The 24,214-nt window shown below is 39.9% G+C and overlaps 2 protein-coding genes across 2 annotated transcripts in view; one reads left to right on the forward strand and one right to left on the reverse strand.

Annotated features, from left to right (window-relative positions):
• The window catches only part of LOC105564544, a 46,721-nt gene that overhangs the window by 13,949 nt on the left and 8,558 nt on the right, over positions 1-24,214 (forward strand). The window contains exons 2-5 of the mRNA XM_012016985.1: positions 6,737-6,847; positions 9,325-9,496; positions 12,819-12,948; positions 23,751-23,989. Of these exons, the coding sequence (XP_011872375.1) occupies positions 6,737-6,847; positions 9,325-9,496; positions 12,819-12,948; positions 23,751-23,989 (652 nt within the window). The remainder of the gene's footprint in view (positions 1-6,736; positions 6,848-9,324; positions 9,497-12,818; positions 12,949-23,750; positions 23,990-24,214) is intronic.
• On the reverse strand, positions 13,066-14,059 carry LOC105564543. The gene is made up of 2 exons (XM_012016984.1): positions 13,649-14,059; positions 13,066-13,565 (listed from the first exon to the last, which is right to left on the reverse strand). The coding sequence occupies exons 1-2, from the start codon at positions 13,914-13,916 to the stop codon at positions 13,471-13,473; spliced, it is 363 nt and encodes a 120-aa protein (XP_011872374.1). The 5' UTR covers positions 13,917-14,059; the 3' UTR covers positions 13,066-13,470.

Here is a 24,214-nt window from a genome sequence, read left to right on the forward strand (position 1 = left end):
ACCTTGTACTCGGCTCATCTCATCTTTCAAAGCGTGCACGTAGCGTACACGATTTATCTTGGAACACAAAGGAAATACGTCACCTGAAAAATACGCATACATTTGCATTAAAATATTTAATATAAGGTGTTAATGTATTGTTTTGGAACAAATGTAGAAAGGAATAAGAAGGTATGTTTTCACTGAAGTATACAACGTTAAAATACGGTATTTTCGCTTCCGCATTTGTCTTAAAGTGATATATCACACCTTTTATCGAACGTTTTTCCAGCGTTGAAAGGCTCTGTACGGTTCTCGAGCGTGACTATAAATTCAAACCGTGCGGAGAAATGGAGAAGGACGGACACAGTAGGAATTGAAGAAACAAAATTGCAACATAGCGCGGTTGTCTGGCCGGCAAAAACGATAAAAGGCCTTGGCGAGCCTTGACCGGTGGACCGTTACTTTACGCCATCCACAGCGACTTAGGTTCCCTATTTTCCTTTTACCAGCACAGCTCGAATCGTTGCCACCTCATCCATTCCGACTTTTCAATAAGTTCGTCAACTATTTCTTTTCTGACAATACATCGATTATTCATAGAATATGTAATTTTTTTGTGGCGGAATAAATGCTAACCGCAACGATCATGTTACACACCGCAGAGGAAAGAGAGAAGAGCCTTTGAAGTTTTCCTTAATGATTGATAAAGTGGTACAGATACTATTTCCGCAGACCAGAGTACGATATACGATGTGAATTACGATTACGAGCCGCCTTGCGTAATAGATTTCATTCATACAAATCTACAATGCTTTATTGCTATCTGTGACCACAATTGCAAACTAATAGAAGCGTAATCGAGGAGTTTAATATTGTCTGTAGTAATTACAGTCATTGCAGCTTTTTAATACTATTTCTCTCAGCATAATTTAAATTCTTACGTTATAATATATTAAACTAATAAGAATATTCTTCAAGTTGCCAGCAGTAATTAACAACTTCAGTATTTTCTTGACCACATCTGGCATTTTTCAATAATACAGAAAATTTATTGCGAAAAATTTACCTCAGCCAGGGTTTGAACCTGGACTTCCCTACATGCCTCAGTGGTCGAATTGGAGAGACGCCCGCCTAGAGTGTAGGGAGGTTCAAACCCTGGCTAAGGTTTTTTTCGTAATAAATTTTCTGTATTGTTAAAAATGCCAGATATGGTCAAGAAAATACTGAAGTTTATAATATATTATTTTAATTTTTCAACGAGTACTAGGCATATTGACTGTGAATATAAAATTTTCTACTTACGATGAGTAAATGCTGATAAAGTGACCAGATAATGATTAAGTTCTTTCATTTTATTCTCTTACGGCCGCAATGTTTTGTTCGTATAAACATTGTAGTACTAGGAAATACTAATGGGAATAATTTGCAAGTCGGGAAAACGTGCGTATGATCATTCTTCATTCATATTTATTCACTTACAATTAGTATGATACTCTTTGAGGAAATCTTTATCTCATAAGGTATATGCCAAACGAGTTGCATCCAGGCAAAGCAGCGGAGCCTCAATTCCTACATAATAGAACGTAGATTGTCGTTGCCTAGCAAGACATCGCGAGTGACTCACGTTTCAGTAATATTTAGCATTCCGTTTGTGATATCAATGCGATATGGCGAACCAGTCACTTCCTATATTATTCTTTGATTCATTTCAACGCGTACCTATATCACGTTCAAAAGATAGAGCTCACCTCGGTATTTTTGGACGGTTCTTTTATGCTTTGCGTGCATTTTTCTTTGTAAAGAGCGCAAATGAAGTTTACAGAGCTGTACGCATGTATCTCTGAAAGGCGTCTGAAAGGCGTTTGAAACACGTTTGAGAGATTAAAATATTTTACAGACATTTTTACGATGGCTCTCGGCGTTGTGTTGTATACGATGTTATCGCTTATTGATTACAAAATGCTCCTTCCAGCATCGGTACGTCTTTAAGCGTTACACGGAGAGCACTCGACATAATTATGCAATTGCATTCATCTGTGCGACTCCGACGCTCCTGTAGTAGTTGGAAATTGGTCGCTGCATCTAAGTGGCCACATAAATTCACGTGTCCGCGACTTCGCGCTGAAACCATGAAACGCACGGAGAAAGGACTAAAAAGAAAACGCTTCTGCGCCGGGTTAAATTGCCGCGTTATGTTATAACGATCTTGCATAAACGCTCGACATCTGGCTGGCTACGCGCGGCCATCGCACAAACGTTCGCCCATTCACTCGTGGACCGCGAGTGTCTGTCATTGACGTTCACTCGCGCGTCAACCTTTATGACCCGCGTCAACGTCTTCCTCGATCCCGCATCGAGAGAAGAGACGCCGTCTCATCGATCGTTAAAAATGCCGCGTCTTGTCGAGAATTTACGTACTAATTTACTACCCTTAAAACACGATACTTTACGAGCGACAGGCCTCGTTATTCGTCGCGCTAGAACGCTCTGGTATGCACTTCTTTTACAACACCTTTTTACATCGCTCGGCAAAATGAAGGCACTGCGCGGAATAAAAATGAGGCTTATCGGACGTGTTCAAGAAACTTTCAAGTTATGGACGACGAATGCTACTTCCTCTCGAATTTGTACTGTACATTTTTTACTAATTAATTCTTGAAAGAATATATCTACAGAAAGAGAGAGAAATAGTCCTTATTATTGTTCAATACGGAGAAAAAGATTTGTCTTGCTAAAAATTAATCATACAAAATAGTCGCTACTTTTTTATTTGGAATCGTCCGAGAACTAGTTTTAACGAAAAAAGGAAGTGACATCGCTTGTCGTGTCACGAAGATGATTTGTTACGCTCTTATCTGAGTAAGAATGAAATATCTTATATGCAAACATTTGTAGTGGCTCATCAAATTCAGCATTTTAGATACCGCTCTAAAAGGGGTTTCAACGCAGCTAAAAATGTTAGACTTTGTTAATATTAAGCCAATTCTTTTGATTTCACTTTTCAATATTTTGAGATATTAAATCGTCGGTAATATACTTATATGCTATACGTTACGATAAATAATTTTTCGGTACAGAGATCGATTATCTAACTGCGCTTATTTCTAATTAGATAATTTAATCAAGACATTCCCATAATCAGGAAATAAGTGATATTAATGCACTGTCACGTCGCTGACGCCTAATGCAATATACATATTTAGACATACAAATATATGTGTATGATTAGAAATATAGATTAATAATCGATTATTCAATGATTTTGCATGTGATTAAAAATTTCGATAATTTTGTATTTTAGTCACCAGTCTTTTAATGCCGTACTCCTCACCCTTGGGAAGAAATTATAAACCAGACGAAGGTCGTCATGGATTGATTAACGATACAATGGCTTTTCCAATCGTAGCCACACGTAACGACTCTTCCGTTACCTACGTATGCACATGTGCGTATACGCACGCATGAAACACGTAAAGGGATTCGCAGGCGTGTCGCCGTATGAAAAAACACGGGACATTGCCTCCTACCATGACCCACTGACACACAACAGCGAAATAACCAGACGCCCTTTCGTCGTTATCCAATATATCATAACAAGTGCCTCATCACGTATTTACGCGTGAGCCTAAATGCGATCGAAACAGTTCTTAATATCTTCCTTGCTAGCAGGCGGAATCACGCGCGTCTCTGCGACATTATGTAATTGATAAATATCACCAAAGAAGTGTGATGTCAAGGTCCGAATCAATTACAAATGTTTGAATCGAGTTTGCTTATGATGGTGTTTCGGAACATGTTTTGAGAGTGTTGAAATGCGCGTGATCAAATTAATTTGAAGAGTGCACGAGACATTTTTATGCACTCTTGAGGCCTTTTATTATTCTACTATTCTTGGCTATGTTTAAAAAAATTATAATAGAGGGAGAGAGAGAGAGAGAGAGAGAGAGAGAGGGTGTAGAGGTTTTCTAGAAATATTTCATCACTGTGCAAAAATAACTTTGCGGTTTCATGACTTCTATGAAAGAATTAATATATTTCTTGAAGCAAATTATTCAACATTCATTTCATATCTTCATGGTCGAAGATAATTTTAATTTATCTTGTATGCAAACTGGATTCAAAATAAATGCATTAACTCTATTGCATTTATTTTAAATACTTTATTAATTTTTCTAGTGTAAAAAAGAGTTAACAAATGTTTCTAAAAAATTTCTAATTTCCAAATTTGTTTATTCTTCGGAGTAATTATTGGATTTGACTTGGTAATACGCATATCTTTATGAAAAGATATTTCTTCATTAATCATAAAAAGAAGAAGAAGAAACTTAAAACTAATCATTATTGGCACAACGATCATATTAATACAACAAGATAACAAACGCGTTTATAAAAATTGCTTAATAAGAACAAAATAGTATTTCTAATTATCATTTGCAAGTTAATAGATATAATTTAAATGCATTTTATATAAGTTTATTCTGCGAAATCACTTATTATTAGCATTTAATAAGAAATGCATTCACGTTTATTTCCACGTAATAGTCCGGTTAAGTTGTCCAATGAATATCAACGGTAACACGTGTTTACTATACGCTAGGCAAATAATCGGCGACTATAGGCGCGTACTGTGTCCCATGTAAGTATGTGTGCGCGTCGATTTTATTGTTAATTTTGCAAAATTGCAAATTGCGATCGTGTGATCGCGAATGTTGATTAGTGTGTACTGCGCGTAAAAAAAATACAGCCAACAACGGCGCCGCAGATTCCCGTAATTACAGGTTGGCTGATGAGCAGAGGAGTCACTATCGAAAGGAAATAATCTTGTTTACGCAATTCTATCGATTGGAATACAACCACGTCAGAGGAATTCTTTTGATCTAAGCGGTTAACGCAATTTTGTTATTTCACGCCGTCTCAATTACTCTCTCGAGATTTTCGCTCTTTTGATCCTTGTCATATCAGCTGCGAGTGAATTTATCGTACACAATAATCACTCAGTACCGTTACGGTCTTGTGAGCACAGCAAGTTAGCTATTCTGAATGCAGCGGATATCCGGCACAACTTTTCATATCTTTCTCCCTCTGGAGAGGCATGATGTTTGTCGATTAGTGCTTTTTTTACTTTACATTCCACGTAAATATTTTGTAAGCTGACAGTTTGACACGTGCATCATTTGTTAAAAGCGCGATGAAAAATGGAGCGTTTCATTTCGAATGAATGTCATGTTCGAAATGTATATTAATATTTTACACAGATAAATGCCCGCAAAGCATAGTTTCATACTATTAAAATTAACATACCTTATGACATAAAGTCTTACATCTATCTCGTAAATCAGGATGTCACATTCCAATAAATGAATCATTCATCTTCCATACGAATGGAAACAAATGACATAGTTCATAGCTCCATTATCAAACAATGGTTGACATATCCACTTTACAACATCTATAAACTGCTTTTCACTCTGACCCCATTTACACTGCATCCGTTGGATACATAGGAATTTATGTTGCATTTAAAGCCATTGTTTCTGAAACGACTAAGTCATTCTCGGATGCCATTTAAAAATTATTTCAAACCCTTTGTTTTGTTTATTTTTAAGTGAGTTTATATATGGAGAGGGAGATACATGCAAAAGATGTATAAGTTATGGAATAAACGTGCCTGATATTTTCTATCATGTCACCATCAGCGACCGACTGATATCTGACTTTAACATAAAATATTTATGGCGAATTTACGTTCGGGGAACATCACGCACAAGCAGCGTATCTTCGAAACTCATAAAATCGATTTAGCCGTGACACACTTTTCGCTAATTCCCCAGCCGGTTCCGAAGCGCACATGCCGTTTACGATTTTGTAGAATGATCTAGTTGTTACCGATTGTACAATCGGATTGATCGTATTGGCACGAAGCGGTAACCCGTTGAAAGTGAAATTGTGAGATAATTTGTTTATGAAGCTCTTCCTTTTTCCTCTTTCAGACAAAACCTGTTTCGCTTGCGTCTGTCATGCGATGTAATGCATCACCGAGATATTAATATCCATGATACTTTGAAATTAATCAATAAAATGCGACAATACTTCCCAAGCGAGCAATCATGCGTGCAGGGTAGAAACGTTCAAAGCATTAACGAGGAAGCGCTGCTGTTTTCCAAACATTTAAATAAAAAGGATGCTAAAAAAATACAAGAGCACAGATGGTGGGCGATAATTTGAGGTTCATTCACACTAGGCGGAAGTTCGGACGGTACTCGGAAGTGAAATACGAATCTCGCCCATTTTTATAGCTCGAGAATAGCGAATCGTTACATCATTGCTGTGATTTATTAAGCAAAGCGTACCGCAAGTATCTAATAATTTAGTCTAGCTTACAATTAGAAGACAAGGTGTACGAGTGGATATAGTACATAAATCTCGGTCAGCGCAATGACTGCTTTATGTCTTTTTTTTTTTAATGGCGTTTGCGCAATGCAGATAATTTATCCATTGCGCAACGCGAGAGGGAGGTATGTAAAAAAAACTGAACTATTTCTTTTTAAGGTGTAACGTGCTATTACACATCTCATACAATTTTGCGCAACTCGTCCGAATGTTAGAAGATTGAGCTTTTAAAGAAGTCGAGGGTTTTCAGTTTTTATATTAGGTCCTCACAACAAGGCAGATATTATTGTTACATTTGTTTGTGCAATTTACTTGTAAATTCTTTGATTTTTTTGTTAAGTGAATCCTTTGATTTTTCTTGCAGATGGCGTGGCTCCGTTTACAAGCTAATCTGGCGAGAACTACTGGCGTACCTATTCTTCTACTACCTCATCAACTTTACGTATCGATACGTGCTGAACGAAAACCAACGACAGTGAGTAGACAAGTATCCCCGGAACTAAGTGATAATTCCCGTAAATTCCATTCTTTACGAGAAAGCGGAAGGCTAAAGATATTTCGGACCGAGAAATTATTTCGAAATAAAACCCTGGCACGTACATTGATTTGGGGCGACAGCGCGCATCTTTTTATCGAATCCCTTCTCGTATTCGGTGACGATTATTCCCGACCATAATTTTAATTCTATACAATTGCCTCGGAGGAAACGCAGGAAGCATAATACTCGATTCACAAGGCGATGCGGGGTGGCAAACGTGTTCAATGTATGTATAAATAATTTGAGCAGACAACGTTTGTCTCTTGATCCGTGCAAGGAGAACGATTTAAACCCGCACTTTCCGCTGATTATCAACTCGCTTGTCGCGTTCTTATCACAAATAATGCCGAATTCAACGATCGTCCAGCTGGTGCGTGAGCGTACCTGCCATAACTGTATTTTATGGGCGTAGATAAAACCGTGCAATATCAACCTTGGCCCGCCAGCAAATCCGAAGGTTCCAACACTTTGATCACGGTCACGCGTATCATCGGCTAACATCGAAGAATTTACAATATACCTTCTTTTTATTAGTATTCATTGTTGTATTTTTGCCACGTTCGGTAACCTTTTCCTCGTTTACCTTCGTGATGTTCGATCTGTTGCAAACGGGACTAAGCGATGGAGGTCTATCGCGTATATTAGTGAACAACAATTTCTAAATATAAAAGCTATAAATTCTAATGATATTAAGGCGTGCGATTGTTCCTTGAATTCTTAAGCAGTTGCTATGAGTTCGCGCACTAATTTTGTGAAGTTAATCGAGATATTCTATCTTTGGCAACATAATATGCGTTTTTGTGTCTTCGCTGTGAATTCGTTAAACAATGCGACTTGTGTCCAAGGACAATCGATGGTTCACTCCTACAGTGAACGCAAACGACTGTTGTAACAACAGGTATAATTACGACACATATCCAAGTAGTAATACAATAAGCTTACACTTAAAAATAACACTTGCGCGATATGTTGTCATTATTATGTGATAAATGTGTATTAAGAAATTACAATCTACGTATATCTAGATACAGACATAGTAGTTTTCTCATAACTTACTTAATAAACATCAATGCAATTAACTTCTTACAATGTGCGATTTCTAAAAGGATTCCTTTGACGCGTCCTGTACACAGGGACTAAATCATGATACGCCAAGAAATGCGTTGAACACAAGCGTCCGTGTCCGGCATTAAAAAAGGGTATAAAAATGTAACCAGTTATTTATGCGGGGCTGAAAAAGGGGGATAAAGAAGTGCCAGAAGAAAGCGCAAGGATGTAAAAAGATTTCTCCTTTAAATTGCTTCGATTCGTCCGGGCTAAATTTAGAACTGTAGAGGTGGTTTAAAGCGGGTTTAGGACCCAGGGTAAAGAAATGAAATGAGCGATTCAGCATTACTGAAGGCGGGGGCTAAGCGGACTGCGCGCGGTGGTGTGCAAGATTAATAGTCTTTCATTAATATTTCAAAATTCCTTTCGCGTTCAGATTTATCTGAAAACAAACTTCATTTCTTTAGACAAGTCTAAGATTACCCCTCGCGTTTCGATATATGCAAAATACTTTTTACGACGTCTCGTAAAAGTATTTTTTTAATTATCAGATTACTTTATTGAGTGTGTCCTCTTGGAGAAAGTGTTTGATACTGCCTCATCGTCGTTCGAATGACTCTATGATATCGATATCAGTTTCTCGTGGCCATGATATTGTACGTTCAGGTAACGGTCAGTCAATATTACCTCAAGAGTGTGAATACGGTGCCAGTTATTCGCGGAAATTCCAACATAAACCCACTTACTGAAATATCTTGGAATCGCGGCGTTAATCGTTCAGGATTGATGTGTGAAGTCGTAAAAATGAAGACGGCTACTTTTACGCGCGGTGATTATGCTCTTCTTAAAATGACCCGTTGCGAGGCAATAACCGATATTGGCGAGCGAAGCGAGTAAGAAATTAAACTCGAAGACGCTTTCGATATAATAGATTTGTGCTTTCGCCCGCGAAAATAAGGTAGAAATTTTCATACATTAATACTGGATCATGTAAGGCAGTCCTATTTTTGGACGCGCGCGAGTGACAGTATTACTTCAACCTTGCTCCACTTCGAGCGCGTGCAAATTTGCACAGAAAGTCCTATCTAACGTTTGGTAAACTTTACCAATATTCTAACACTCGTCAGCATTTCGAGTGGATTAGCTTTCTGCAATCTCTTAAGAAATATATGTTTCTTTACTCATATTCGTACTAATAGTCTGATCCACTATATTTATAATAATTATGACAGTACAATAATGTAAGGGTATAACGTGATTAAAATGTATATGCATAAGAGGAGAGATTTTATTTAATTAAAGTGAAGAATCGAACGAAAGTTTGAGCAATTGATAACTGTTCTATAAAATTGATATCTTTTCTGCAGAATTTTCGAAAAAGTTCGTTATTACTTCGGCAACTCCAGCGATTCCATACCCATGTCGTTCGTCCTGGGATTCTACGTAAGCCTTGTTGTGAAAAGATGGTGGGAGCAGTACAAGCTTTTGCCCTGGCCGGATAATCTGGCCCTCTTCATCAGCGCCGCCATTCCTGGAAACGTAAGTAGAACCTGCCCATCGAGAAGTGGTTTCCTTTGTTGGCTTCAAACACGATTAAAAATGCGGTGGCAACAAAGCGTTCTTCTCGGAAGAATAAATGCAGTTTTGATTCGTAAGAGTATTGCGAGAAATAAAACCATTTCAGAAGTAAAAGAGAAACTTTAAGCGATCCTTTTAACGAAATAATGGTCTTTTTCCTGGGAAGAAAGGCCCGCGATAGCGATAATAGATGCAGCCTTGCCTCAGGTAGTCGCTCGTGTTACGTTCGGTCTCATTACGCTAATGAATTGCCATGACACGTTTCGGTGTCGTTAACCTAAGTAGGTGCCAATCCAGTCATGCCACGCCCAAAAGCGAAAAAACTGTACGGGACGATGATCCTATAATTTCGCAGCCGGTGGCAAGTTCGCTTCTTTATCCTGTCAGCTAGCTAGCTGTTAGCAAAGCTAATACAAACGCAAGGAACGGAACATGACGTATTATTTGCTAGGACCTTGACATAAATAAATATCCCGTCGCATACAATTAGTCGTATTATAATTAGTTTCATTGTGATAAGTGCTTGTTTCATGATAATTTAGTCTTCTTTAAATCGAAACGCCACCATTTCTGCATAATTTAAATACTGTGTCCTTACTTTAGTACAGTGCGGTGCATTAAGTCGCTTCGGGTTGTATTGCCAAAAAGGATCTATGTTTAAATAATCAAGTAATTTTTGTCCATCCCTAATTATTAGCCGAACCGAATTAATGCACCGTACTGTACACTAAAATGCACATGTCATCTTCGATATTTCCAATATTTCGAACAATCGTCGTTTCATGATCTGATTACCGATACTTAATGAATTTTCTAAGAGACCTCCTTTCTATTATTCTCTTTTCAATTCTCTAACGACGAACCAGACGGAGAGCTTCAATTTGGACAATGAAGCCGGGTTCGGTGCAAGCTTCCACCTCTGGTCAATGACTCAGTGTCGGAGTGAAAGTGCAACGTACCGTAGCGAAAAAGAAGGACGAACCTACGCGCGCGCATCATGCACACCTCACATATACACACACGTATATTCTTCTTCTACACAGACTGATCCACTTACTCCAATCGACTTGTAATAAAATATATGTCCATTGGTCATCGAGTGCTAGTGGTCGACTTGCAATTTGCAATCATCAATTGCTACTGGCGTTACATTAATAGAGCGAGAGTTGATCGATCGCCACTAAACGATTTAATCGTTTCCTTATGCAACCGCCCTCTTCGCCTTACACACTTGGCTCTAACACTAATTTCATGTATTAAACCGCATGGAACGTGCGTCCAGAATGCAACGATTTTCGAGAAAGTTTCGAGAAAAAGCGGTTTGATTGCACGATGTCGCGCCATGCGTTCAGTTATTTCTGCTGAAAATATCGTTATGGATCTTTAAATACGAAACTAGCCGAGGTGTCGCATTACATCGCAGAGCATGAAAGAACGTTGGATTAATTCAATGTTCTCCGACGTTTCTTTTTTTATTATTCACATTGCAATGTCGGAGAAAGATACATCTGTGCTACCGCATAAATTTCGCTGCATTCCTCGTCTACCTTCCGACTGTCGTCCCGTCATCTTCGCGCGAGAAGCATTATCGCGTTTATGTGCAGTACCTGGCTTCTGCAGCCGATGATTCACGAATTCATTGTGGTCTCTGTATTTGCAATGGTATGGCAACGATCTCGAATTCATCAATAAATTTGCGCGGCATAAAATATCCAATTTATATTACAAGTAGACTTTAATACATTTGTCTTGATATGAAACGAAATGCAGCCTTTGCAATGTAAAATTAAAATAATCTCCCGCGAATTATAATTTCAAACCATCAATTTCCGTCAAAGCAGCTGTTGATGGAAACTTTAGAGCGAGATCCAAATTGCACCAGGTGCGTTTTAGATGTATTAACGACATTTCAAATTACCGCAACTGGTTGCTACGTTCTTTCGCGAATTTTCGATTCAAAGCGCAGCGTGCATGCAATTGCGTGCAGTGGATCTCTAGGAACGACGGGTTCCGATTGGAATTTTTGCACGTAGGTAGGGGACAAGGTCCTCAGCCACGGAACAAGCCCACGGTTATATATACATACGCCCGGTCATGTAATCGCGTAATACAGAGTGTCCGATTTGTGAATGAGCGGTACTGCGGTAGTCAACACGGGCTTCTGAGCTGCGCCTTTCATTGAAATCTAATTGGGATGCAAAACAACGATCGGCTGCTACCTTTCCCCACGAGGAGGGTCGTTCGCAAGCTGCCAAACTTGGCAGTTTTACATGCGCGACGGGTAAGTCGCAGAATTCCGAGAAAGGAGCTGTCTCGTTTTTCGTACGTGCAAGTGAAAGATGACGGAGAAGCTATCGAAAAGATAACGGTGGCCGCCGAACGACGCCGAAAATGCGGAAAGAGAAAGGAATCGTCTTAAGAATGAAGGATTGTTACCGTTACTCTTTTTCTTTCAAAATACTTGTCAACGCGGTTGTAGCTGTAATCAATAAAGCTTGACGTAACTTCTTATGACAGCTCTACGTGCCTGAGAAGGTTTATGGCTCATCGTCGCTGTAAGCGAAGAATGCGAGAATCCTCCGTGGAGGCGACGTTAATTAATGTATGATGTATAAGGTATCGAGAGACAGTCTTGAAGAAAAGATATTTTAGTAACAGGAACCCCGCCTTTTTTCGCAATTATATTTAGAGATAAAAATCTCAAAATACTTCCACCTTTTATTGGATTTTCCTTGCAACGATTTGAGCATACGGAAAATGTGAATGACGACATCGTCGACCGTTTCCGATCAAATTGATATTCCTCCAAGCGATTGCCGGTCGATCGATTGCAAAACTCACGGTCGGTTACAAAAGTGCACGTCGATGTCCAAGAAAGAAAGGAAAATATCAGGCGCCGTCGGGTTTTTCTCCGATTAATATTAGAACAGTTTGAAACGGTAGCAGTGAGTATGGATAGGGAGAAGCCCGTAACGCCGGGCCAAGAGAACAAGGGGAAAGTGTGTAGACGAGACGTGGAAACGTGTTTGGCATTTGTTAAGACGAATTTTGACGTCGGCGCCGTTCAACCAATATCGATTTATTGCAAACTCGGATTTTTATCCGAGTGGTGAATTTAAAGACGGCAGATCGAATGGTTTTAAATTTATCAGCGCGAGTCTCTATTACGCAAGCCAACTCAGTCGACATTAATAAGAAAATTAATGCATTACCGCGCTTATCTTAGGTTCGCCGAGAAAAACACGCCAAATATAATTGGCACATATTTCTTTGTCCGTTTCAGGATGAACGGGGGCGATTGATGAGACGCAACATCGTGAGGTACGCCGTGCTCGCGTACGTCATTACACTGCAAAGGATTTCGCTCCGCGTTAAGAGGCGTTTCCCGACTCTTCAGCATATGGTGGATGGAGGTAAGTAAGTTACATTTTCGAAATCACGTTTTAGTGATACTAGCATGCAAAAGTGCGATACAAGCGATGTCTTAAACTTTCTAATCGCGATGCGATATAATTGAAGCATATGGAAATTGAACTTGATTTCGCGAAACATTCCTGAGGGCATTTATTTGCTGCGATCGCACTTAATTCATCAAGGCAGGACGCAGATCAAATTAACACATTTGTCCTTTTTGATATTTTATTTCCGACAATATATAAAATCGTCTGGACAAAACATTCGTCCTTCCTAAATAGGATTATAATAGCAGATTCTCCAAAGTCCTCATCAAAATTAATTGTGATTGGGAAGATTTCTAATGTGTCGTTATCGTGAATTATTATTCTCCCGATGAGGGACGTCACGCTTAGCCTTGATTTTCACGGATCGTTGCGATCAACTGTTACTTTTTATGGATTTCTAATACTGTACGTGTCTCTATTACTCGAGTCTATTTATGTAATATTTTCTCCACAAAAATTGTCAATTTCCAGAAATTAATCGACTATCGATGTAAATTTTCTCTCCATGCTACTCTTCGGTTTACATCTACACGTGTAAATGTCTACACATCTAACAGATCTCCTTTTACCTGTGTAAATATGTAAAATTTTTTAAAAGAAAGGTTGAAATGTTTTCGACAATTATTCTAATAATACTCTCACGCAATATTACTGTTAATCAATGTCATCGTTGGTATTTCTTCCTGCTTACGACTGCTGGAGAGCGTCGTAATAATCATCATACGGTCAAAGATACCGTCAATAATTACGATAACAGTACTGTTGTTCAAACTTTTTCTAATTAGATATCCAGCTATTCTTGCGACCAACGAATGCAACGAACGAAGATAATATCCTACTTGTATTGAGCAGAAGTCACTTTCCTCTTTGTGCTTGAGTTCACACGGTTCTCTTATCACAATCACACGCCACCTTTCCATTAGTCAGCGTGCGTATCGGCAGGTAAAGCCGTTCACCACGTCATCCATAAACATATAATATAATGTCGCTTCGCCGCGTGTGTGACATGCCGGCGCAAGGACAGTCTGGTTATTCTGACTTTTTTCGCCGCACTCGGACTGCGACTGCGCCGGCAATCGCAAGCGATATCGTGACCATTGAACGCTCGACAACTATGACACTTCTGTCGCGCGTTAGACGTCGAAATAATAGATGACGGCGGAACAAAGTCGTGTGTTTCAGCAGTTAGCGCATTAAACGGTGCTCAACGGCGCAACGTTGAACAATACGCGGACACCTATTATGCAGTTGCATAGACGATAATTCATTTTAACTTTGTCTTAGCGGCACGTTTACAGATAACATGTCAGATTTGACAATTTTAATACGAATATGATTGGAGACGAAGATTAAAATACGAAATATGAACTGTCTTTAATGAGGAATAATTCGACGTTATTGCGGGCTGTTTTATTTATCAATTGGATATGTTCTGCTTAAATTGACAACTCACTTTTGGTAGTATAAACATTAAATGTCTACAAAAATTATCACTTCGTTGCTAGAAATAATTTGGTAAACGAATAAAGCAAAACAATACAATATTTTATTCAAGCGAAGATTCCCCTTCGAGTTATCAATCTTCATTATCCGGACATGGGAATTATTTTCTCGATTGTTACGTTATCTCTGTTACTTCCTGTGATTCCATTATCTACAAAGAAACCTGCATGTCTGCGTTCAGTTTCTTACTATCCCGTCAGAGAGGATGTTACTCCAGAAATAGTTCGCATTTCTCCAACAAGGAACCCGCGAGCGTTCCATGAACATGAGGACACCGACCATCCTTAGATCGGAGAATAAGTGGTGGAATCTACGGTAAGAACCCGCTCTTCCGTGGAAATGACTGACTTCGTGGTGGCGTCGCCAAAGAAAGAAACGTGCCAGCGCGACGAAGAAGCTCTGGCTCTCAGAAGAACAAACAGGATCCAAATAGGAGGAATCTTTATAATCGTGGAAACAAAATCTCCGATGCCCGACATGATCTGTACTCATTAATAATGTATGTGCGAAAAAATGCATTGCACTTTATCTATAAATAAAGTGATGCCAGTTCTTTTCTGCTTTTACAGGAGAACAATCGTTCGTGTAACGAGATAATCACTAAATGATGAAACCGAAGGAATGTCAACGGAACGCCGAAGTTAATAATTTTCACGGCGTGCGCATTAGAAATGTAACAATTCTCACTTTGTGCAAGCAGAACATTATAATTGCTGTCTCCTGTGAGCGAAGAATGAGGAAGTACACGCGAAAGGTGTCCGCACATTATTAATTTTGCAAATTTACGATAAAGCGAAAAGAAGACATTTTCTACAAGTTACTCACACGCTGACTTGGTTTAAACAGATCATTTAACGCGAACATGAGCACTGATTTGATAATTTGAGTTAACAAGAGAGAAAATAATAGATCAAACTATGCTCTCACATTTGAATGTGCAATAAATATATATTCTTTGAAAACACCAAAATCTTTTATGTACAAAGCGCATGATAAAAGATCGTACAGAAATAGATTGGAAGAAAAGAATGAACACCACGATATCATATTTTTTCTCTGAAATACTTCAAAAGTCTTCAAGACAATACGTTCATACATGACAAAGTTACGAACGAGAAAATGCTGATGCAAATACGAACGTCATGAATGCAATTATGTAGTTATATCAAATTCCAACACAACATTATAATTTAGATATAAAATTCTATATTATAAAAATAAATATTGCATTCAAAAGATGAGAAGATAATGGCTTATACATGGAAGCATATAATACGAAGGAAAGATTATAATCTATCGTTTTTGTCTTGTATCTCTAATTAAAATGTGACACTTTTGAAGCTACGCGATACGCGAACGTAATGTCCGCTTTGGCGAAGTCACGGATAATAAATTTCGCAGAACTGACCCCTCTCAACAGATATCTTTTTCAAGAAAACATATGTATATAGGTATAGGCATAGTGTACCAATGCAAAATTGCAATGGACATCATTCAACACGATTTCATGCATGCGCGTGTCCGACGACTGGTCGTTGACATCAATGAAGAATTGCGAAAGACACGGGATAAATTTGCCTCTATGACTCGTGTCAGTATTTATAACGTATATATTATATGTATTTGTCAAGGAATCACTTAAGCCCGAAGTTTCCGGTAATAAGAATACACGGGGAAAAATGATGTTGTACCAGTGTAATTGAAATAAAGTCGTTGAAACAACATCAGTATTAATGAACGGAAAACATCGGATAGCTGTCTTAATAATCTGGATACTTAGTTGAATGCTTAAAATTTAAATCCATAGCAAATACAATTGGGTGAATTATTTATGCTTGTGGTAGTCCATGACGTTAACGTTTAATTCAAGCAACTTCAGATTTTTTAATTCAATAGCATATTTTCCCGTGTACGAACTTTATCTCGTGTATATTCTTGCAACAATAATTAAAAAGTCAAATAGTTTCGAATGAAATAAACTTCCCGCCTCATTCTCGACTTGATTTTCGAATTTGACAGCTACCACGGGTGGTCTCGTGGATTGAAAATATTGGCACGCGAATATTTTCACGTATTACATGTTATATTAATATCTTAAACGAGCGTTTCGCGAATGCACTCAATAATGAAACAGACCTCGGCGCCGAGGATCCCTGGAAGAGCAGAAAGTCGGTCCGTCGCGTGTCTGGCGATCGCGAACGATCGCGCGAGATTACAGTGCGACGAGAAGAAATCTCGAAACTCGAGTCTTGAAAGTAGTCGAAATTATCCGCGTGTACCCAATTCCCCCGGCGAATTACGATCTGGAAATCGTCAGGCGCCGCGACGGCGGTCGCGCTCGTCTATACTGTCGGCCGCGACTGCCTCTCGCGCGCCGGCAGGCAATTTTCACGTGCGTCCGGGTAATTTTCAACGAGCACGTCGAGAGACCGCTTAGAAACGCGGAGCGCCGGCGCCAGTTCCTCGTCCTTTTCCTTTTCCTCCTCGCGAACTCTTTGTTTTGCAGCCGCGCGGCTGGAGCAAGCGCACGCACAGCAGCATCTCACCGCTTCTATTCCCTGGGCCGAGCCGAGCAGACGTTGCGGGCTTCTTCTGCCTTCGCCTCCTCATCCTGTTCTCGTTCTTGCGTGCCGCTTCTTCCTCCTGGCGCATACAGAAATAACCCGATGCGATTGCGGCCGATCCGATGCGCTAATGCCGTGCGTCGCTCGATAATCATCGGTCACGTCTTCGCGATTTCCTCGAGAGGAGTTCCTTGGTCTTCGTACGGCCCTTGCTTCTCTCTTTTCCTTAGACCTCCTCGCAACCATCCATTGATTTTCACCGTTAACGCACGGTACGCTTTTCCCTCTGGCTCCGCCACAGATATCGCTTAGCCGTTTCACATGCAGGCGAATCTCGTTCTGTTTCAACACACGATCCGTCAATTTATCGCTATGTGTGTGTGTGCATACTCTAAATGCACTTGCTGTCAGGTTAATGGCTTTCAGATAGAATTATAATTTTTCTTTATCCGCGATATGCCCGTCCATCAATCCGCGCGAGGCAAGCAACTTATTAGCTTCGTTCAAAACGATCGTCGGATTGTTATGTCGGGCGATGATGCTCAAAGCGACTGTGGATGTTATCTCGGGATCTGTGAGATTCCGTGCAGTTAGGCCGGGACTAGATGTTAAATATAGCCAGCGTAATGAGAGCCGCGACTGCAGGTGGTAATCGACTCTTCGGCATCACGCTGGCGATACGTGCGCTGCCGTTTCGCCTTCTTCGGCAGCTCCAGCAGTCGCGAAGGCTTCAGGAATCACACTGCTAGCCGTCATCATCATCATCATTATCTTCAACGTCGTCGTCGTCATCATCATCATCATCATCATCATCATCATCATCATCGTCGTCGTCGTCGTCGTCGTCGTCGTCGTCGGTGGCGTCCTCGAGTCCACATCAGCGAGAGCAGAGCAAGAAACTCGAGAATCCGTTTCTTCATTTTTTTCCCTGCCCCTACTTTTTCTTTTTCCATTCTTCGTGTAAGCTCACTGGACGACCGTAATACGCCAATGGGCGCGCAGCACGCGCTACCTATATTTAGCACAAATTATTGTCCCAGGTAGAATTTCTCCGGCGATTATGCCAAACGATCGGCGACGCGGGCGCGATCCGCAAGAAAATAATTACGCCCGGATATAGCAGCTTCGAGAGCACATGCTCCATCAGATCGGCAGATAAGATTGCCCGGTAGCCGTGGACTTGAATGAAATTTCACAGTAGCCAAGGCGAGATATTAATTAGTCCCGCGATAAGAGGGACTTCATGCGCGATTATGCGCGTGACACAATTGCGGGCGTCATCTCACTAGCGGATATCGTGAACGGCAATTGGGCATTGCGGGGGGAAACAATCGAATTCTTGTAATTAACGTCTCGCAGATAACGGATTCCTCTGCGATTTATTCGTGGAACTCTCCAACATTCTCGAGTCCCCGCGAGGAACAGTTATAGAGCGCGTCTGGGTCACGTGGACGTGTCACTAGCCTCAAAACAGCGGAAAAACCGTGAACTTTACTTGAACGTAACGTTACGTACATATCGGCCTTGGGGAAGGTCGGACCTTGACCGTGCTCACCTAAATGAAGGAAACGAGAGAACGGGGAGAAACGCGCTGGACTCCCGGAATATAAGATTTCTTAATCGTTTGGCGGTCTTTATGCGTGTGCGTGCATGTCGTGTGCGTATAAATCGGATATTGACACGCGTCGTGCATAAGCGTGGATACGATTCATGCTCAATTTTTTTTTGCAACGCGAGAAATAACCAAACTGTAAAATAGCAAAATTTTTCATTCACATCTTAAACACAATGTTTCTTAAGCCCGTCAGTCTACGGATAGAGATTGAGATTAGATTTAAATTTAATCAATCAGAGTAAAGTTCACTAGTTTCAAGCTTAGTGACTTTTACTCAAATTTCAATCTAATCTCAATCCGTAGTCTGATACGGGATTTACAAATTCCTTTTATTTATAATCGATTGTTCGGTGTAGGTTCTTTGATTCATAGAAGTTCACGATTAAAATTAATTCTTGTGCGTACGCGTTATAGTTAATTTGACGTTTATGCAGTGCCGTTGCATCCACCTAAACAATTAAGGATGCGAATCGATGTTCATTCGCATTCTTAATTCATAGTCATCGGTATACATCACATTTGATTAACGTGCTTTGCACAAAAGCTTCGTTTTCCACGGTACAGAATAATTAGGAATGCGAGTCACTTTGGTCACTGATCTACGGAATTTTAACTGATTTAAATAGAGTCTTTCTATTCTGAAAGTGAGATTGGAGCATTTACATGCGTTACCTGTCCGAGATAATTACTGTTAAATAATCTTTCACGAGGAACGAAATTTTATTTAAAAAAAATGTACTCAAATTTTCGTGCTTGATCTTCTATAAAATACATTGTCGTAATCAATGTTGAGATATTGAACTCAACTTTTTCTCACAATATAAAGTCTACGTAAATTTTTATGCCATATGAGAACAATTGTAAGCGATATAGCCTTTTAAATACCGTTTTCCAATCATCTGTTCCTTATCGATGTATATCGCCGTGTGTGTGTTTTACCTAACGATTCACATCATGAATAAATTACTATTCCATCTCAGAAAGCGTGAGTAATGTCAGATCGAGTTTTACGATCCGATTGACCATGGAAAATCCTATAAATTTCTCCTGCGGGCATAGGAGATTCGCGCTTGGCGACGGAAGCGCTTTGCCGCTCAGATGATAGTGAAATCGTTAATGGCCGCGTCATGTGTTGTGCGATTTGCGGGTATCGGCAACGCACGTGAACGCATAATGCACGCGCGTCTTGACTTAGAGCACGGTCGATTTTCTCTTTGGCGCGGTCGATTGACATCCAGCGCGCATCCGTCGCGACGCACGCGCCGAGTGGCTCCAAAGTTGCTCGCCTCTAATTACGCGAGAATATTTCCTAATCAGTGCATTTTCACTGGCGCCAAGTCTACGACTGGTTGTGAGCTCGGCTTCCACATATGCACGTTGGTGCTAACAGAAAGTACTATTATTCATGTGCGAGAAGTTTATTATTACGCGCAAGAAATTTCAAAAAGCGAGCTCGTATCTCCTGGAAAAATTTCAATAACTGTTGGCCAAACCTTTTTTCCCTTATTTTGTCGTTTCTCACAACAACAATTGTAGATCTGAAGAAATTTATTCTGTAATACACGCCTAGTAATAATATTTTATTTGAAATATTCTAATTGCGTGTTAAATTAGTGTCGAATATAATGTTCGAATAGAATGAAATTTAATTCTCAACTAAAAAGACAGAACTTTTTCTTCTGCAATATAGCAGGAATGACTTTTTTTTTATTGCCGATAGTTATTCTGCGAAAGAAAGCTCGATATAATACCCGGATATCACTATATCAATTCGAATGTCCCAATGTCGACATCCCACGAAACTTTTACGTGATACATCCGCATTCACGGATTCCTGCGTTGTAGACTATACTTAAGGAGTTACGGACCGGACGGCAGACTGGTTTTCTCCGAAGGATGCTTTTCAGCGTCGTCATGGCGCGCTGGCAGGAATACGAAGAACAGGCACAGGACCGAGGGAGAGAACTCGGTTTATTTTTTATTTCTATCGCGACCTTGCCAGCAGAGCAAGGATCCCCGCGTTTCTTGAACCCCACTGTGTATCCTTCTCCCTGGATGCCCATACTTCATCTTGCTCATCCACGTCTGTAGCCAATGGTCCCGCGAGGTAAACATCCTGCCAGGAATGAAGGGAACCACTTCTTTATCGCCAAAGTCGTTTTATTGTATGAGACTCGCGAAACTTGACTGCGCTTGGGTGCAATTTTCTGGAATTGTGTCCGCGTAATCGTTATTTTAAAAAAAATCAATTTTGAAGGAATAAAGGACTAAGAGCCGTGACAGGGTGTTAATGTCTAAATATTTCATATTTTAAATTTATTGCGAATCCAAACCCTGGCTGAGGTAATATTTTTCGCAATAAATTTAAGATATGAGTTATTTAAGTAAAAATAATCACTTTTCTATTCTTGCTTGTCATTTTCTATTATTACTTTTCCTACGTCTTAGAAAATTATACAGACATCTGTCTATACTCAAAAATATCTTAATATTTTTCTTGTGCATTGATGCATCGGGGCATTAATTTAATTTCATGTTCTACAACATCATCCATCCTATATCGGCCAAAGCGTAAATGTTGTGAAGAAAGCTGACTGCTAATCCAGATTTAATGATCGCGGATTTAAACTCATTACACGCGCATTGAGCTTTATACTACAAACGCTCTATCGTTCTCCACCGATACGATGATTATGATTTACGAGCTACAGTTTAATATAAACAACTACGGGGTCGGAGAACTATGTATGGCCAGGCACTAATAAGCGTTGATTTGCTCCTATTAACAGATGCTAACGGCATTAAGTAACTCTTGCCTCTTCTCCTAGAGACAGTAGTAGCGGCACTGTGTCGTCAGACACGCGGCGTCCCCGCTTTGAGCCGTAAATTTTACACCAACGCGTGAATTAAACGGATCTCACCTTGCACGAACTGTACGACCCGTTAAATGTTAAGAACCCGTGAAAGTGAATATAAATTATCTTTATAGCTGTGGACGCTTTCGAAATTTTTTAGGCGCGTGGCGCCCCGCATTTTTCGCGCGGAAATTGTAAATCAAAATGTAACATGTGACAGCGTAAATGTTTTTTTTTCTAAATTTTGCAAACGACGTGTTGTAATTTGATTAATTATTTCAGATTATTTAATCTCGTTTAAGAATTTACGTTTATGTTGAAGGTCTGATAATATCCGTTTCGACATATTCGGTCTTCACTGCCAGTAATTAATCGCAGCACACGAATGAGTCACTCGAATGAATTATCGGCTGTTACTTTCAGTAGCTGCCTGCGAATTCTCAAGCGCATTGTGCCACGATATCTGTGATTGTGTGACATCGGTATCAAGGTCGCATGATGGGGCGAGCTGATCGCGTATCAAATCGATCGATCACTCAAAAACGATTTCAGTTCAAACATTCTGCGATGTTTACTGATATTTGTTAAAAGCGTACACGCAGGGTATATTTTTGATTAAAAATCCGATAGAATGACGGAACATTTAATTACTTTCATTTCACACATGTCCCAAATGTTTATATGAATTATTTTATACGGGAGAATTGTTTATGTCTCTTTTATGGAAGGAATTGTGGGATTATATTCTGTAAAGTCGTATGAATCATGTAAGTGTAAAAACATGAGATACATGCGGTCTCCCGAACAGTACATCAAGAAATACATTGTAGACAAGTACACGTTTAAGAGAAAAAAAAAGAACGGGATAACATGCGATTCTTAAAACGGTGTGTCAAAGGATGCTGAAACACGCATGCTAAACATGTACGAGCATACATACGTGCTATGCATATGACCGTACATCTCGCAGAAGAGATGAATGGACGGATAAAATTGATCGCAAATAAAAAAAAGGATTTTAATGCTGTGCACTTAAGACGTATAAATCACGTAAAGCGTTAAATTGAATGCCATGGTTACCCGTACGTCAGTTTTTACTATTAGGCGTGTACCTGATCCAACTACGCTCGCTGAATAAAAGAGCGTGCGTGTGCCGTCATTAGTAATCTGCACGTTTCCACCGTAGTGTATTTCATCTCTTTGCAGACTACTGTTTCTTCGATCGACTTGTCGCGCCGCGAGTTATTTCGATAGCTGCCCGTAGGAAGGCTGCTTCATTTTTTCGGGCAACGTCCCAGCTTAGTTACGGATGTACGTTCGTGCGAATGCGACCTTTTCCGCTCTAACAATAAAAAGATATCTCCGAGAAAAATTACTATTACCGTTATTCGATCGGGCACCAATGATCGAGCCAGTAGCTGCTCCTTGCGGTCGCCGTAACTTTTAAGGTAGTTTTTGTTTCGACTACGGTCGCTCCCAGACAGAAGACCAATCTATCTGTTTAATCGCAGATTATCTATTGCATTTATGGGATGTGCAATGGTGGCAGCTTAAATTTATACAATTAGAGTAACAGAAATTAATCACAATATATAAAATGAAACTAATTTGTAAAAATGGTATACAATAAAAGTGGTATACACGCAATAAAAGTGATATGCAATCTGCTAAAATACGGCAATGTTTAGCAGAACTTTACGATACCGGCTGCATATCATATGTCGCTAATCAGGAAATAAAGCAGAATTTTGCCTGAACAACGATTTCACTTTAGTTTCGAGGAAACTATTACGCAGACAATGGACATGTTTTGCATTAGTAGTTTATATACAGTTTCACGTACGCACCCACAAGTCTTACGACCTAGCTCAAACGAACATATGACTATTCTAGAACTTGCGCACGCGAAAGTCGGCGAAAGATACTGATTGCTTGATAATTCGCTGCCGATTAACGAACCGTGCTGATGGATTTGTTAATTAACGCACAGGATCGCGGAGCATTGCGAGGCTCAGGTTGGCTGACTTACTGCCCTGTGATACCGATCGCGATTTACAATATACAAGCGCCCGTATCTCGTCGAGGAAATTTTTCAAGCGTCTCACGCGGGGAAAGTTCTGTGTAATTACACAGTTCGCCGGGACGTCCGGAAATGTTTTTCGCTTAAGTCGGGCAAGCAACGAAACAACTCGTGCTTAATCTCGTTAATTTTCTTAGGTCTGATGATGGAATCGGAGAAAAAAATCTTTGAGATGATGAACAAGAAGGCGGCGATGTCTAAGTATTGGATGCCGTTGGTTTGGGCGACCAATATCATCAACAGGGCGAGGAAAGAGGCTCTGATTAGTAGCGATCACGTAGTGCAAACCCTCCTTGTCGAGCTCAGCGACATCCGGAAGAGGCTTGGTGCATTGATTGGTTACGATACCGTCTGTGTCCCCCTAGTCTACACTCAGGTGAGTATTTTAACGTGAAATCGAAAAGCGTTACGATCAAATGCGTCAGTTATATGTTTCTTTAGAGCTCGTTCTATTAATTCTCGCGAAATTGAACTTGGAATTATAAGCATTCATGTGTAACAGGCATCGATAAATTTAATAATTTAACAAATTGTTGGATATCTGATTGATTGGTAAAATATATTGAAATAGCAAGTAAGAACGAGGGAAGAAATCTGCAAG

The sequence above is a fragment of the Vollenhovia emeryi genome, unplaced genomic scaffold, assembly GCF_000949405.1.
Source record: "Vollenhovia emeryi isolate VEMERY1.0 unplaced genomic scaffold, V.emery_V1.0 DF939163.1, whole genome shotgun sequence".
NCBI lineage: Eukaryota > Metazoa > Arthropoda > Insecta > Hymenoptera > Formicidae > Vollenhovia > Vollenhovia emeryi.